Below are 16,346 nucleotides of genomic sequence, written 5' to 3'. Positions count from 1 at the left end.
GCTGTTTCATTGGCTTTATTAGTCCTGATTCCTGTAACTAATCAATTTGGCTATTTAAGCTCTGAATATCAGCTACCTCACTTTATCAGGAGTTATCCTGAGCCTATTTGCAATGTGTTTACACAGCGGGAAATGCGTAAGTATTTTATTTTTTGCTATGATCAGCTCATACAAACTTGAAACCATTGATCATGACATGATATTTGATTGGGCGGCATTTAGGTTAGGCTATTTGATCGGAGAAACCGGCATGATATAAAACATGGCTGTCTTATTACATTGTCATACATTTTATCTCCAGCCTGTAGGCTACAGAAAAGGGCACATACTCGTTCTACCATATAGTATATCTTCTACATGATGTATGCCTCTCTCCAACAGCACCCTGGAGCTCTGGGAATGGACAAGCAACATGTTTTGCGCCTCTGCCCTTGACAAAGTGGGCACTGCTGATCGCAGGGCGGCATCAGCGCTCACCCAAAAAGCCTAAATGCCACTGGTTGAGAGAAATTGTCATTGGGCTGAATTATGTGAGGTTTTATGTGTTGTTGGAGGTGCTTTTTGGTCAGTTAAGTTCAGAAAATGCCTTTCTCTTCAATCTGCCACCATAGGCGGCCGCCTAATCCTGACTAAATAGCGTGCCTGCCTTGCCTGTATTAGCGGACCGATATAGCCCATTGTATAAGCTGTGCAAACAAAGCACACAATGGATTCAAGACAAGGTCGTTTTTATTGATCCCAGATTCTAAGTTTGTCAGTATCAAAGTAGCCTGTCATTTTGATAATTTGTAAGGTATTAAAAAAAAGATTCTACTAAAGTCTGGAGTCATCTAAAATTACGTAGAATTGTGTGAAATGCATTTCTAAAAGTCAACATTTTCCCTGGACCCTAGGCTACAAGTTCAAACATGGTTACTATTCATTTCAATTTTTGTAATGTTCTGGCAACGTTCTCCAAATGGTTTGACATTTGGAATGTTCTCAAATGGTTCAGAGAATATTAAGAACCAACGTTGTTCTGTGAGAATTTTAGTATTTCAGCATAACAGTTTTCCTCGTGGTTCTATTTAAAGTCATGTTCTCAAATTGTTATGAGAATGTTAAGAAAACTTTACATATAAACCATAAGAAAACTTTAGTAATGTTCAGAGAAAGATCTGAGAATGTTTTTTAAAAAACATATACATTCCATTTTCAGCATCAATAAAACTATCTCTATCCTCTATCTTGTTAAGTGTGCTCAGATGTGTTGGCTGCCCACACTAATTGACCACACCTGATCTTAATGAGTGCTTGTTTCCTTTGAAATGGGGTTTGTTTGAATAGACTAAAAGTAACAGCTTTGTAAGCGTAAAAAAACAGTCAGATGTGAGCTCCATCCTGGTGGTGCAGTTGAGTAGGGGACTAGCGGAATTCTATGATTCGAGTACAGGACACTATAGGTTCAAATTTCACTGAAGCCGTGTCACAATAAAAAAGAAGTGTGTTTGCATAATTAATGTGTAAGGAAATGTGTGTCCTATCTGTGCTTGGAGTTCAAAAAGGTTAAGCTAAAATAAGCTAGCAGTGTTACAAAGTCTTATTCAAACATTCAGTGAAAGTTGTAAGCAAGTTATTTAAAAACCTCCAAATAACCTATAATTTCTATATTCAGAGTGTTAATAAAACCTCCCAACAAAGCTTTCAAGGAACCAGAGTAAAGCATTCTCCGAACCTCCATGCAACCTAAAAAAAAAACGTTCCCAGAACAGGCAAAACTTTCACGACTGTTCTCAGAATGTTATGAAAACCTTTTACCTGTCAAGAAACGTATGGCTTCGTTCCAACAACTCCCAAGGAACCAAATGTGTTATCAACATGGTTGAGATAGACGCACTGGGCATATTACTTAGCACTAAAATATATTGTAGTAACGAGACTTGACGCTCCAAATGAAATGAGGGAATTGGCAGACAGACAAGAGAGGCTGACAAATGTCCTATTCATAATATTTTATTAAACGATGTGTATGTTATAACTGGAATGTTAATAGATAGCACGGAGCTATAATACAGCATGCATTTTTCAAAACTGCCATTGGTCGTGCTTTGATTTTCAAACTCCCCTTGCCCATTATTTTTAAACCAGTCACAGCACTGCCACCTGCTGGTAACCAGCTGAAATTGTAATTTTAGAGCAAATACTAATGATTGAGCTACTGTAAGTGTAATGAACTAGTGAATAACTAGATAATACTGTAGCGACCCGCACAGACAGCTGTGTGTTATGTGTTAGGCTAGTAGGTGGTTGTGTTGTACTGACCAGTACCCAGTGTTCGCGGGGTCCGACATGTCAATCAACCTGCTATCTGCCAATCACGGGAATGCCTGGAATGTTCTGATGCCGGGCATCCTGGCGATTGGCGGAGTGGCGTGTAGGGGGGTTGGGCAGGGGATGGAGCATTGGAAGTTAAGACCAGGTTTAGCCTTTGTTCTCTCTCTTACGTCTGGGCTTCACAAGAGAAGGTCACGGTTGGCTTGTGGTTATCTTTCATTTATTTGGCGTGGGCTACGGCCAAACAGTAGTCTGTGTAAAGTTGGTTTAATAAACCGTCAATTCGCAAACTCAATCCTCTGTCTGGATAATTGTTCAATTATGATCTAGTCAGGTCATTACATTGGTGTCAGAAGTGGGATCGGACCTCGCATCCACGACAGGGCGTGTGCTTGGCCGGTGAGCGCGTTCCTGTAAGACGTAGAGTCGCAAGCTAGCGCGAGGACGCGCTCTTTGAAAGGGAGGGAGTAGTGTTTATAAGTAAGGGTTTATCAGCGCGGAAATCGACTCTGCCGCACGAGCATGCTTTTGCGGCACAGTCGATAGCGCGCCGGACCTCGGGCTAGAAGGTCGAGGGTTCGAGACCTGCTCCTTGCTGTTTCATTACAATACCTTCCATGATAGTTATTAAGAACTGATGTGCTTTTATTAGAGCTATCGTGTCAGAGGCAAATCGGAGGCATCTCTCACAAATACACACCAAACGGCTGCATCTCCTGGCCTTTTAATTTGTAATCAGCGAGTGTCTGTCTGATACACCTTAATCTCCCTGAAACAGACGACTTTGCTCCCGATGGATGATTCACATGACTCTAAAAAAGGGAAAGTGAGTAGAATTGAAAGACAGCCTACAGTGAAGACCTAATGGCTGTGGAGGGAAAAAAATGCTAATAAATGTACACTCACTTGCGCATATTCTTTGAAGGAAATGACAAATCCAGACTTTGTAGCCACTTGAGAACTTCTCGTGGCAATTCTGTCTTTTAGGTAGGCTGTGCAAACGCCATTGTTAGTTAGCCAATCAGCTGTAGCTAGCTTCTATGAACCAGCCACATGCTTAAAGACATGACACAAAAATATTATTTACTATTGCTTTTCCAATTCAGTATTTAGCTAAAGTTGTTGCTATAAAATACTGAGTCTTGTAGAAATATTTTGGTTAACGAGCTAGCTATGTTAACCTGCTTACTAGCCCATATATGATACATTTCACATGTTGATCAACAGTTCTATGGCAACGGACCTACTTCTTTCTCCCGGGAAAGTGAATGTTTTCACGGGAAGGCACATTGTTGCAACCCACTGGACATGGAAAATGTTGCCACGCACTGAAAGCAGCTTGCTTTTGAAAGACTTGCGTAATGCAAACTAAACCTTGAATTCAAAGCGTTTTAATAAGATAATAGCTCGCACCTCAGACAATGATATTGCACATAATAAAACACATCAAGCAATCAAAAGTATGTCTATATTTTGGAGGATATGAATGCATGAGTGAATTGTTCTCCATAATGGTAAGGATTTTGGTGAATTTCAAGTTTTGCCGATGTATAGGTCTAACGTAAATCACAGAACAAGGTGATAAACCATTATGTGTAATAATCAAAATTAAGCAAATTTTTTCATAAAACGCATGCACTTTAAATTGTGCTATTGTACAGTATGAGCATGTGCCAGCCATTTTTATTGACTAAATAGTGAAAAGAGGCACTCATTTTCTAAGTGTGTTTAACAATTGAGCTCTGGATTTACATGAATCTCTCCCTTGAAAATGTTCATAGCAAACCATGGTTGTTGGTCATTGCTCCAATCCCAAATTTGAGCGTTTGATCTTGTGAACCACACTAAAATCCAGTATAAGCTATATCAAGTATGTATTTCATTCCTTAAAGTGCCAGTTGTGTCAAAAGTGCTCCTTCAACCATTGCAGGCTGTTGAGTTCCCATGAATGATTGACAACATGGAAGAAGCCACCACCACAGCGTATGGAATTGTGATGTTCTCTGCTTATCATCTGTACTGGAGGTAGTTCTTGAGGGGATTGGGCAGGGGTAGATGGTTGACGAGGTGAAACCTGTCGCGGCCCACACAGTCACGGATGCGCTGTCGACACAGCTGACTCAGTGGTTGGGGCGTGGCTGAAAAAAGGAAAAAACATATCATGATGGATATAATGGAAAGCTAGTTGGACTTGGCTAATGAAGCAAAAACACTACGAGACTTTGGCTATAGGAATTTACAGATTTCAAAAGATGACTGGATAAGCCTATAGAACTTACCCTCATAGACCAAAAGGAACCCCTCTGTCAGGCTGCTGGGGGGAGCGGCCTCCACAGGTCTCTGGAACTCCATGTTCCTGGCGTTGATATCTGCCCCGAAGTCCAACAGCAGCTTAACAATGGCTGTGCAGTCCTTTTCAGCGGCAGCATGTAAGGGAGATTCCATATATATACCTTTCTGTACATTTGCTCCTGCGTGGAGGGAAACCAAGGTAAGCATACTATGGATTTGATACACATTTAATAGTCCTTGGTCATTCAGTTACAGGAATTGAGTACTCTATGGCTGGTATAACATGATGTATTTAGACTTGTGTGCACTTTTATGCAGGTGGGTGCAACATATTAGTGGTGTAGAAAAGAGCAGACGCTCCGAGCTATCCCACCAAGGCCAAGCTACTACTGCATAGTGAGAGTGTTATACATATACTGTACATTTCACTACTTTGGGAGACAGTAATAATCTTACCACTAGTTTTCACTCCTTCTCTCATCATACTATGGTGCTTTGGCAGAGAAGAGGTGCATGTGCCTCACCTTCCCTCAGCAGCCTCCGGACACACTCTATCTCCTGAGAGACACAGGCGGTGTAGAGGGGCGTTCCCAGGTGAGGAATTTCAAAGTCCACATCTGCTCCCCATTTGACTAGAGTCTCCACACACTCACTGCTGCCTGCCCACAATGGGCACATACATGGAAGTCATTAGGATCGACTTTCCGATTACTGCGGTGTGTGTCTTAGCTAATTATTTCTGCACCCGTAATATCCTCTAAGCATTATGGGACATACACAAACATAATTCAAGTCAGAGTATCTCAAACTTGCACTGTTACGTCAAATACTGTACTCTGATTGGTGACATTTTGATTCAGATTTTTAAGTTTAATATATTTGCCTCAATCCCAAGTTAGAATACAGCGCAAAGGTCAGTGAAGCATACTTCAAGGTTTGTACTAGATGAATTAAGATAAGGATGTTGGAGTGATACAGGTACTGGTCATACCTTTACTGCTGGCTTCGTGAATGGGCGAGGGCTGAAATACCAGCGCCTCGGGTTTGGCCCCGTTCTCCAGGAGGACCTCTGCACATGATACACTACCCACTGAGCACGCGTTGAACAGGGGAGTTACCCCGTCAATGGTGGTGATGTTCACCTGCACAGAGTCTCATGTTAACTCTGACCGCTCAGCTGAATAACATAGCACCATTTTGGGGCAGAGGAAAAATAACAAATTACAGAACAAGAAGTATTTTCAGAAGCCTTATTGACACATTTCTTAATTCATTGTTTACTGATAATTATTATTGTTTCATAAAAAATTAAAAATATAGTATTCTTGATTATTACTGTATCTTCTCCAGTGACTCACATTGGCTCCTGCAGCGATCAGAGCTCTGGCACATGCTACATGGTCTTCAAAGCAGGCCTCGTGGAGAGGACTCACATGGTCTATAGTGACCGCATTTACATTGTGGCCCTGTGGGAGCAGCAGAACACGACCATAGTACATTGCAGAAGGTAAGCAGTGGGTGCACACACTGAATTGAGTTGGATTACCTTTGGCTCACCTGTAAAAGGAGATTCCTCAGGGCGAAGAGACGACCTTGGCATGCAGCATCATGTAAGGGTGAGCGGTCTGCCCAGGACCCTGCAGCAAACATAAATGCTTATGTCACTCATAACAACTTAAAGTCTTACAGTTTTGATGAATGATTCCATTTCACTGGGCAAACACACACACCTGGGTCAATATCCAGAATAACGCCAGATGTGTTCCAGACTGTCATCATTGTTGCCTCCCTCCATATCACTGATCTATAACACTGCTGAAAATGTTGTATTCTATTTCTCTTAGTTTGAGGTAAAGTACTAAAGTTCCATGCAGTCCAATCATGGGATGAGTATATGCTGAGCCAATATGTCTACACTGGGAATAGCCGTAAAATCGCTTGACTCTCGTTTCAAGTTATCTTGAAATAACCTGCTTGATGTAGCAATCAAAGACCAAGCCACTGTAAGTCAGAAACAAAAGTTATGTGAACTACATCGCTGACCTTTAATGAAGCACAACAATATTTTACTTTGTGTTTCTGTTTGCTGCATTGGTGCTCCCTTTCCATGGACCAAGCATGTTGGCACACTTGTCTGTCACTGACACTGAGAAGTGTTGTTTTGGTCTGCAGGTCTGTCTACTGTACACATACCTTATTCGTAGATGCTAACTGCTTTAACGACTATTGACGATAGTATCTTCTGACTGGGGGAGTTTGTTAAGAGCCTTGACGCTTGCTCTAAACATTAACACGCAACGCTTGCGGTACGCTTTCGGAAACATAAGGAATGTATCTTGGGTTCCCGAGTGGCGCAGCGGTCTAAGGCACTGCAGGAGGTGTCACTACAGTCCCTGTTTCAAATCCAGGCTGAATCACATCCAGCTGTGATTGGGAGTCCCATAGGGCGTTGCGCAATTGGCCAAGAATTGTCTGGGTTTGGCCGGGGTAGGCTGTCACTGTAAAATAAGAATTTGTTCTTAACTGACTTGCTTAGTAAAATAAAAAATAAATCTTTCATATCAGCGAGAAATAATTTTCTAAAGACAAAAGTTTACATTTCTAAATACCTTCATAGGGTTAGTGTTCCCACACAGCCATATCTCCACGTTACATCACTTGTTTACGGAAGCCAGATGGAAGACATAGACGGCCACCTGTTCTAGTTAGCGATCTAGCGTGCTCGGAACACCTGTGTGTAAGCGTAACACGGAGGAAATGTAGTTTGTCAACTGGAGGACCACACAGATCTGTGCACAACTTCTACAGTAAGTGTCTTTTTTATTTGAAAGATTATTTCTCGCTGATTTCGAAAACTGTTTTGAAGCAATGATTTTTTAAACTTTTTTAAACGTTAAAACACAGCATCGGAAATGTAGTTCTCATGGAGCCAAATGTGGCCGAATGTAACCGCTGAAAACCCTACATAAGGAGAAGGGTATTCGAGAGCTATAGTACACAACAGTCAGGAATGGAAACTAGGGCAAGGGGGTGGGGAGGCACCGCGTGGTCCCGTTCTATTAATACAGCAAGGTAGAAATTGAACTGACCAGTATGTACTGTGTATACACAGTCACGTTTCGGGTACTTTTCATGTTATTAGGGTCAATAAAGTGAGTATATGCGTTATTCTCAGTATTCAGTAGCCTAATCATAAAACAAGAGACCCATTCCATCAGTTAATCTCTTCCTAAATATGAACTCTTCAGTTTACAAGGCGAAATGTAACGGCAAATATAAATAGCACAATCATTTGAATATAGTCAGTATTCCAATGTTCCATTTATTTTTATTTTTACAATGGATCAATGCAATTGAGAGATGTGTGTACTCACTGTGTCCTTGACCAAAATCATAGAACTCTGCAGATATCCTGGCTGCCTCCTTGCGGTTCCCTCTGATGATGTAAAAGTAGGAGAGGCAGTTGAGGCTTATCTTAATAAAGAGCTTGAAGCAGAACAGTGCCAGAATGGTGAGGTAAACATTGGAATAATGCAGCGAAGCAAACGGATTCTCTGTTGCCTCTGTCATATTGCCCCCTCTTTTGAACATGGCTCTGCTCTACTGAGTGGATCATATGCCACTCTCAAGTAGTCCTCCACTGAACTAGCTGATATAATATTGTCCAGCTGCTGTTTCTGTGCCTGTATTAAAATAGTGGCTCTCGTTGTCATTGTGGTGCAGTGGAGTGCCATTTCTATGACGGAAGTCAATATCATCCTGTAATCATGATACATATTTTTTTGAACAAAGCATGGAGCAGTGTTCATTTGGTTGCAATGCATTTTAGGGGCTAAATTCATTGCAACTTGTAAACCAGACTGTCAATGGTCCAAAATAAAGTTATTCCATAAGGATTAGGTGAATGGTAAAATGACGAGTGCACTTTTAATCCAGGAACAAGGAAAATGCCTTCAAGGCTACATTTCCAACTGTACATAAATAAGACAGATCCTTTTTAGTATGTTGTATATGCAGCAGAGGGCAGTATAGGTTAGCCCATGGGGTTGTTGACTAGATATAGAGATCAACCTTATGTCAAAATTGACCTGTCGTAACAGGTTAGGATAACTTGCAGTTTAGGAGAATGAACGTAGAAGGTTAGGAGAATTGCATTAAGGTTAGATAAAGGGTTAGGGTTAGCTAAAATGCAAAAAATGAAATTTGACATGCACTGTATCTTTTCTAGATCTGTAACTGGATGAAAATGGGGGAGGGTTATGCTTTTTCATTTTCAGTGAAGGGGAAGGTTTAGTAATTGAAAATCTAATCCAGGGGAGGGTCATGTAAATTATTAAATCTGATTTTGAATTAGTTTCTTACTAGGTTATATATTGATGTGTGTCCGATGCCACCCCTCATCTCTGATTCTCAGCTGGGCACTCAATATCAAGTGCGCCGATAGGCTATTTAGTGTGGTCTCAATCAAATGATCCATAGGCTATAGGCTACAAAGGGCATGCACAGAGCAAAGTTATATTTCAAAGATAGCTGCTGGGATGGTATAAATTAAACTAGGCTGCATCACACACTGCAATGGATATTACAACCCTGAGCCTCAGCCTGTTCAACTTTCTTGTTTGCTGTTTAACCAATGGCTGTGCTGTGTAGGGCTACGATGGGAGTAAAATCTTCTTCAGATTTTTTACATTTATTAGGCCTAGTCTAAAAAATTCAATATCTTGCGCGCGGACTACCCTATAGCCTATGTTCTGTTCAGTTTGAGAAGGAGAGTGTTAAGTGAGAAGGAGGACCGGAGGTCAACTTTGATAGCTTTCTACTACTATAATTGATTTTCTTGCCCATGTCGGCCTATTTATCCGAGTTATTTACCTCACAATAAGCCAGATTCGAGTAACTTACATTGTGGTGCTGAAACTCAAAGCAATCAATCGGAAATGGACAGCTCATGGTGATGAAAGTAGGCGAATTCGAGTAGGCATAATTCATTTCAACAGTCTTCATTTGAATCCGACTTTGCTAACCACGAGGGCTTTGTGTTGGAGCCTATTTCTTCCTATTGAAGAAATAAAAGGTAGGCCTACCTGTTTGACAGAGGAAATTAAGATACAGGCTGCTATATCCATAGATTTGTCGGTCAATTGCTGTGTCAGTGAATGGCTATTAAGTTAAAACCAAGACTTGAAATGAGAGGGTATGCCATAGGCCTACCTTTTTATTAAAGAAAATGGCAAAAAGCACAGGCTTGTTAGCTTTAGACTTGGAAGAAAATGAAACGGATCCTAATATATTTAAGTGATCTATAACGGAGCTTAGGTCCTTTTGATGCTTTATACTACAAACAAGATGTAAAATACCCGGGAAAGACGTGACTCCGATACACATGGGGATATCATTGTTTCGTTAACATTCAGAGGCTGAGCTACAACCTATAGCCGAGGAAACAAAAAAATGACTTTGCTTGAGAAGTATTCTAATTCCATCACTATCAGTTGATTTAAGCCATTCACTTTCTGTGCAATAGACGATGATTAAACACAGACAGCTTTTAGGGAAACACTTGCGACCTCTCGTTGGGTAGAAGAGTAGCCAGCAGTTAACCTTTTGTCAATAGGGGGAGCAGTTAGCATTTATTTTTTCTGGGTGTTGCCAAATTAAACTGCCTCGTACTCAATTCTTGCTCGTACAATATGCATATTATTAATTCTATTGGATAGAAAACACTCTCTAGTTTCATAAACCGTTGGAATTATGTCTGTGGGTGACCCAGAACTCTTTCTACAGCGAAATCCATGACAGGTACTGCGAAGGTCTGAGAGCGAAGCTCCTGTCTCAGATCAGTTTTAAAGGTCTGTGTGTATCCTATGGAACGACATGAACTGCACCCGCCTTCCCCTGGATGTCAGTAACCAATGAGAAGTGGAATGGGCTTGCTACGTAGCTCTCAGAGGTTATAAAAGGCCAAGGAGTGAGGGTAGCCTTCTTTTCGACGCTGACCATTACGCAGAGAGGGACCTCAGGATGCCATTTTCAAACGCTCAGTTATCAACGTTAGATGTATCCGTCTGTAATTTAATTCGATATAGGTGTTAGAAACATCATAACGAAGCTATTTTAAACCGAGTTATATCAGATTATGCGAGTATATTGCTATTTTTCGGAATTTCCTCAGTATTGCGTCTTGAGGATTTGGACACGTTGGGGCAAAATAGCTATTGTTAGCTATTGTTAGCTGCTATATCAGAAGTTGAATGCAACGTTTTACAACCAAGCAACGATTCTTTTGGACAAAGGACCACTTGGCCAAGATTCTGATGGAAGCTCGTCGAAAAGTAAGAGCTATTTATGATGTTATTCCGTTTTTATGTGGAAAAATGTAAACTCAATAATGGCGATTAGTGACGCCATTATTGCGGCACTAGTCTGGCTGTAACGCACACTGTATGTCTAGTAACGTTAATTTTAAAAATCTAACTCAGCGGTTGCATTAATAACTAATGCATCTTTCATTTCATGTCCAACCTGTATTTTTTTAGTCAAGTTTATGAATAGTTTTCGATAAAAATAGTTGTATTTTCAAAATGGCGCCAGGCAGATTGCTTGAGTAGTTGGACACTTTTTCCATTGTGTAAGCACGATTTGTGCCGCTAAATATGCACATTTTCGATCAAACTCTATATGGATTGTGTAATATGATGTTACAGGAGTGTCATCGGAAGAATTCTGAGAAGGTTAGTGAAAAAATTAATGTATTTTGGTGATAACGCTATAGCCTATTTTGCCTTGAATCAATGCTCGGGTAACGTTTGCAAATGTGGTATGCTAATATAACGATTTATTGTGTTTTCGCTGTAAGACACTTTGAAAATCTGAAATATTGTCTGAATTCACAAGATCTGTGTCTTTCCATTGCTGTGAGCTGTGTATTTTTAAGAAATGTTTTATGATGAGTAAATTGGTCATACACGTTGCTCTCTCTAGTAATTCTAGTCGCTTTGGGGAGATTTGTGATGGTGGCTGCAATTGCAAACTATGATTTATACCTGAAATATGCAAATTTTTCTAACAAAACCTATGCTATACAATAAATATGTTATCAGACTGTCATCTGATGAGGTTTTTTCTTGGTTAGTGGCTATCAATATCTTTATTTGGCCGAATTGGTGATAGCACCTGATGGAGTAAGAAACTGATGGAGTTAGAAAAGTGGTGTCTTTTGCTAACGGGGTTAGCTAATAGATTTACATATTTTGTCTTCCCTGTAAAACATTTTAAAAATCTGAAATGGTGGCTTTATTCACAAGATCTGTATCTTTCATTTGGTGTCTTGGACTTGTGATTTAATGATATTTAGATGCTACTATTTAATTGTGACGCTATGCTAGCGATGCTAATCAGTGTGGGGGGGGTGATCCCGGATCCGGGTTTCTGAGGCGGTAAAAGTTAAAGCCTACATTTTTTTGCATTGGTAGGTCTACTCTGTTTGGGGTGGAAAGGTAGGCCAAACGTTTGAAAGTACCATGCTCAGATTCCTAATGAATGCAAGCATGGACAGTTTTGTTGCGATCAAGAAACGCTGATTTGGCATTGGAGAAAAATTATAAGATGAACACAGAGGCCTATCTCTCTTTCCATTCTTATAGGGAACCCAAACTGGCTGCGCACGTGCGCCATCGTGCATACATTTATTTTGTCCCCCCACACCAAACGCGATCACGACACGCAGGTTAAAATATCAAAACAAACTCTGAACCAATTATATTAATTTGGGGACAGGTTGAAATGCATTAAACATTTATGGCAATTTAGCTAGTTAGCTTGCACTTGCTAGCTAATTTGTCCTATTTAGCTAGCTAGCTTGCTGTTGCGAGCTAATTTGTCCTGGGATATAAACATTGAGTTGTTATTTTACCTGAAATGCACAAGGTCCTGTACTCCGCCAATTAATCCACACATAAAACAGTCAACCGAATCGTTTCTAGTCATCTCTCTTCCTTCCAGTCTTTTTCTTCTCTTGACTTTATATTGCGATTGGCAACTTTCATAAATTAGGTGCATTTAAAAAATTATGTTTGACCAAATACAATGCTATTTCTCTGTAAACAAATTAACAACAGACTTTCAACATGCTTATAGAGAAGGGCACTCGACATGTACTGCACTGACACACATGACTGATGATTGGTTGAAAGAAATTGATAACTGTTGTTGAAAAAACTTAAGTGCTATGGCTTTTCAACCTCTGCCATATCGTGGATTCAGAGCTATCTATCTAATATAACTCAAAGGGTTTTCTTTAATGGAAGCGTCTAATGTCAAACATGTAATGTGTGGTGTACCGCAGGGCAGCTTTCTAGGTCCTCTACTCTTTTTTTATTTTTACCAATGACCTGCCACAGGCATTAAACAAAGCATGTGTGTCCATGTATGCTGATAATTCAACCATATATGCATCAGCAACCACAGCTGATGAAGTCACTGAAACCATTAACAAAGCGTTGCAGTCTGTTTTGGAATGGGTGGCCACTAATAAACTGGTCCTGAATATCTCTGAAACTAAAAGCATTGTATTTGGTACAAATCATTCCTTAAGTGCTAGACCTCAGCTGAATCTGGTAATGAATGGTGTGGCGTTTGAACAAGTTGAGGAGACTATATAACTTGGCGTTACATTAGATTGTAAACTGTCATGGTCAGAACACATAGATTCAATGATTGCAAAAATGGGATAATAAAGAGATGATCTGCTTTTTTGACACCACACTCCAAAAAGCAAGTTCTGCATGCTCTAGTTTTGTCTAATCTTGATTATTGTCCAGTCGTGTGGTCCAGTGCTGCAAGGAAAGACCTAGTTAAGCTGCAGCTGGCCCAGAACAGAGCGGCACGTTTTGCTCTTAATTGTAATCAGAGGGCTGATGTAAATACTATGCATGCCAGTCTCTCTTGGCTAGGAGTTGAGGAGAGATTGACTGCATCACTTCTTCTTTTTATAAGAAACATGAATGTGTTGAAAATCCCAAATTGTTTGCATAGTCAACTTATACACAGCTCTGACACACACTTATCCCACCAGACATGCCACCAGGGGTCTTTTCATAGTCCCCAAATCCAGAACAAATTCAAGAAAACGTACAGTTTTATATAGAGCCTTTATTGCGTGGAACTTCCTTCCATCTCAAATTTCTCAAATAAACAGCAAACCTGGTTTCAAAAAACAGCAACACCTTGTGGCACAACGCCTCTCCCCTATTTGACCTAGATAGTTTGTGTATGCATTGATATGTAGGCTACGTGTGCCTTTAAAAAAAAATGTATGTAGCTCTGTCCTTGAGCTGTTCTTGTCTGTATTATGTCATTCTGTATTGTGTTTTGTGTGGACCCCAGGAAGAGTAGCTACTGCTTTTGCAACAGCTAATGGGGATCCTAATAAAATACCAAATACCAAAACTGCGTGTCCTGATCGCAGCTGGTGTGGATGGAAAAAATGTAAGCACGCGCCCGCCCGCCCGGTCTCGTCAGCATGTAAGGCTCTGGTCTGGCCAAGAAGTGATGGTAAATGGTAGACATGTTCTCTGCTATCCACTTTGTTTTAATTATTATTTGGGGTGTAGTGGAGGGTCACTTTTTTTAAGCGTTCAGGGAGGGTTTAGGTAAAATATGTTTCGCTGAACAGAGGGCCGTCCATTTTCATTTCAGAGAGATCAAATTTTCTCCATGTAACCCTTATTATAAATAACGTTCACTCCCTTATTGGAGCTAGCTAACGTTAGATAATTGTAACACTAACTAGCTAACGTTATTTGTTGCAGAGGAAGGCCACCAATAACACCTTCTGGATCTTCAGTGGCCGTCAATACACAGTTGAGACCCTTTGAAAGGGACTCTTCATGAACATTGGCCAAAGAGCTCTAGGTAGGTAGCTAACTAGCTGTTATTATGGGGTGACATTATTTGATTGATATGACTGACATACCACCCTTGTTAAATGCATTTCTGAACTTCTTGCATTTCATGTCGTTGCTGTCTTTATTTCTATTTGATATATGGCAGAGTCCACTTTGGTATGGATGTCTCTATGCGAATTAACCCCACTGAGCAAAATCAGAAAGGGATCATCCCCCCTGTGCTGGAGATCCACCTCACCAATGACATAGTCTGCGTCTTTGACTCTACTGTGGAAATCACCTATGGGGATATACTGGGCTAATTCACACTGGGCTGGAACAAAGCCTGCAATCTCAGCAGCCTTCGAGGATTGCAGTTGCCTATCCCTGCCACAAAGCACTACTCTTTTGTTCTTGGCATGAACCCATATAGTTCCAGGTATGCCTTTTGATTGCAATCATTCTAACATGACATTTTGTCCTCTACCACACACAAACACACACTTTTGATCGCAGACTGACGGAGGACTGTGAACAGATAGTTAAAGCTATGGAGATGCTGGATGTCTTCTCTATGTTCAACTTCTCCCACGCGAAGGAGATGGTGAGGAGGCAGAGCTGTAGGTGCTGTGCTCCTAGACCAGGCCATCCTACCAGGAGTGGGCTACGTCATTAAGAACAAAACCCTGTTTTACCCCGGTCTTCACCCTTCTATTAAGGTGGGTAAGGCTGATACACCATCATCATTTCAGACAAACACATTATGAGCAAGCTCAAGTCATATTTTGGATTGACTCTAGGCTGTTTAGTGTGGTTTAGAAATGGGCTTTGGATTAATTTATTCATCACTGTTGTGACTGAGTAGTGTACTGTAGATTCAGAACAATGATGCATTGTTATAATTTTGCTAAATGGTTCAGATTTCATAATGCTAATTAAAATGGAACCAAATCAATGGCATGCGTATAACTGTCCAAATTTTGATTGCCATCTTTTAGGTCAAGCAACTCATGGAAAACAAGGTCCACCATTTTGTGAAAATGACATAAGATTTCACTCTTCTATTTTACAAGGTAGGCTACACATATCAATACAATGGAAGCAATATCCTATATGCTAAATTACCACTTAATTTGACAGACACTGTACAGTACCGGTAGTTTAAAGATCGTGTATTATCAGCCAAAGTGAAAACAGTTTTTTTTTTTTTACTGAAATACCTTATTTACATAAGTATTCAGACCCTTTGCTATGAGACTCAGAATTGAGCTCAGGTGCATCCTGTTTCCATTGATCATCCTTGAGAAGTTTATACAACTTGATTAGAGTCCACCTGTGGTAAATTCAATTGATTAGACTTAATTTGGAAAGGCACACACCTGTCTATATAAGGTCCCACAGTTGACAGAGCATGTCAGAGCAAAAACCAAGTCATGAGGTCAAAGGAATTGTCCGTAGAGTTCAGAGGCAGGATTGTTTCGAGACACAGATCTGGGGAAGGCTACCAAAACATTTATGCAGCATTTAAAGTTCCCAAGAACACAGTGGCCTCCATCATTCTTAAATGGAAGAAGTTTGGAACCACCAAAACTCTTCCTAGACCTGGCTGCCCGGCCAAACTGAACAATCGGAGGAGAAGGGCTTTGGTCAGGGAGGTGACCAAGAACGTGATGTCACTCTGACAGAGCTCTAGAGTTCCTCTGTGGAGATGGGAGAACCTTCCAGAAGGACAACCATCTCTGCAGCACTCCACCAATCAAGATTGAACTCTTTGGCCTGAATGCCAAGTGTCATCTCTGGAGGAAACCTGGCAACATCCCTACGGTAGAAGCATTGTGGTGGCAGCATCATGCTGTG

General features: G+C 40.7%; 1 protein-coding gene across 1 annotated transcript; it reads right to left on the bottom strand.

Moving 5' to 3' along the window:
* Nucleotides 1–4,323: 4,323 nt before the first annotated feature.
* On the bottom strand, nucleotides 4,324–8,175 carry LOC120061876 (ankyrin repeat and SOCS box protein 5-like). Its single transcript, XM_039011654.1, has 7 exons — nucleotides 7,980–8,175; nucleotides 6,163–6,242; nucleotides 5,964–6,071; nucleotides 5,597–5,747; nucleotides 5,130–5,264; nucleotides 4,593–4,784; nucleotides 4,324–4,451 (listed from the first exon to the last, which is right to left on the bottom strand). The coding sequence occupies exons 1-7, from the start codon at nucleotides 8,173–8,175 to the stop codon at nucleotides 4,324–4,326; spliced, it is 990 nt and encodes a 329-aa protein (XP_038867582.1).
* Between the last annotated feature and the right edge of the window lie 8,171 nt (nucleotides 8,176–16,346).

This window comes from Salvelinus namaycush, chromosome 17, assembly GCF_016432855.1.
Source record: "Salvelinus namaycush isolate Seneca chromosome 17, SaNama_1.0, whole genome shotgun sequence".
NCBI classification, from domain to species: domain Eukaryota; kingdom Metazoa; phylum Chordata; class Actinopteri; order Salmoniformes; family Salmonidae; genus Salvelinus; species Salvelinus namaycush.
This window is presented reverse-complemented; position numbering and strand designations above follow the sequence as displayed.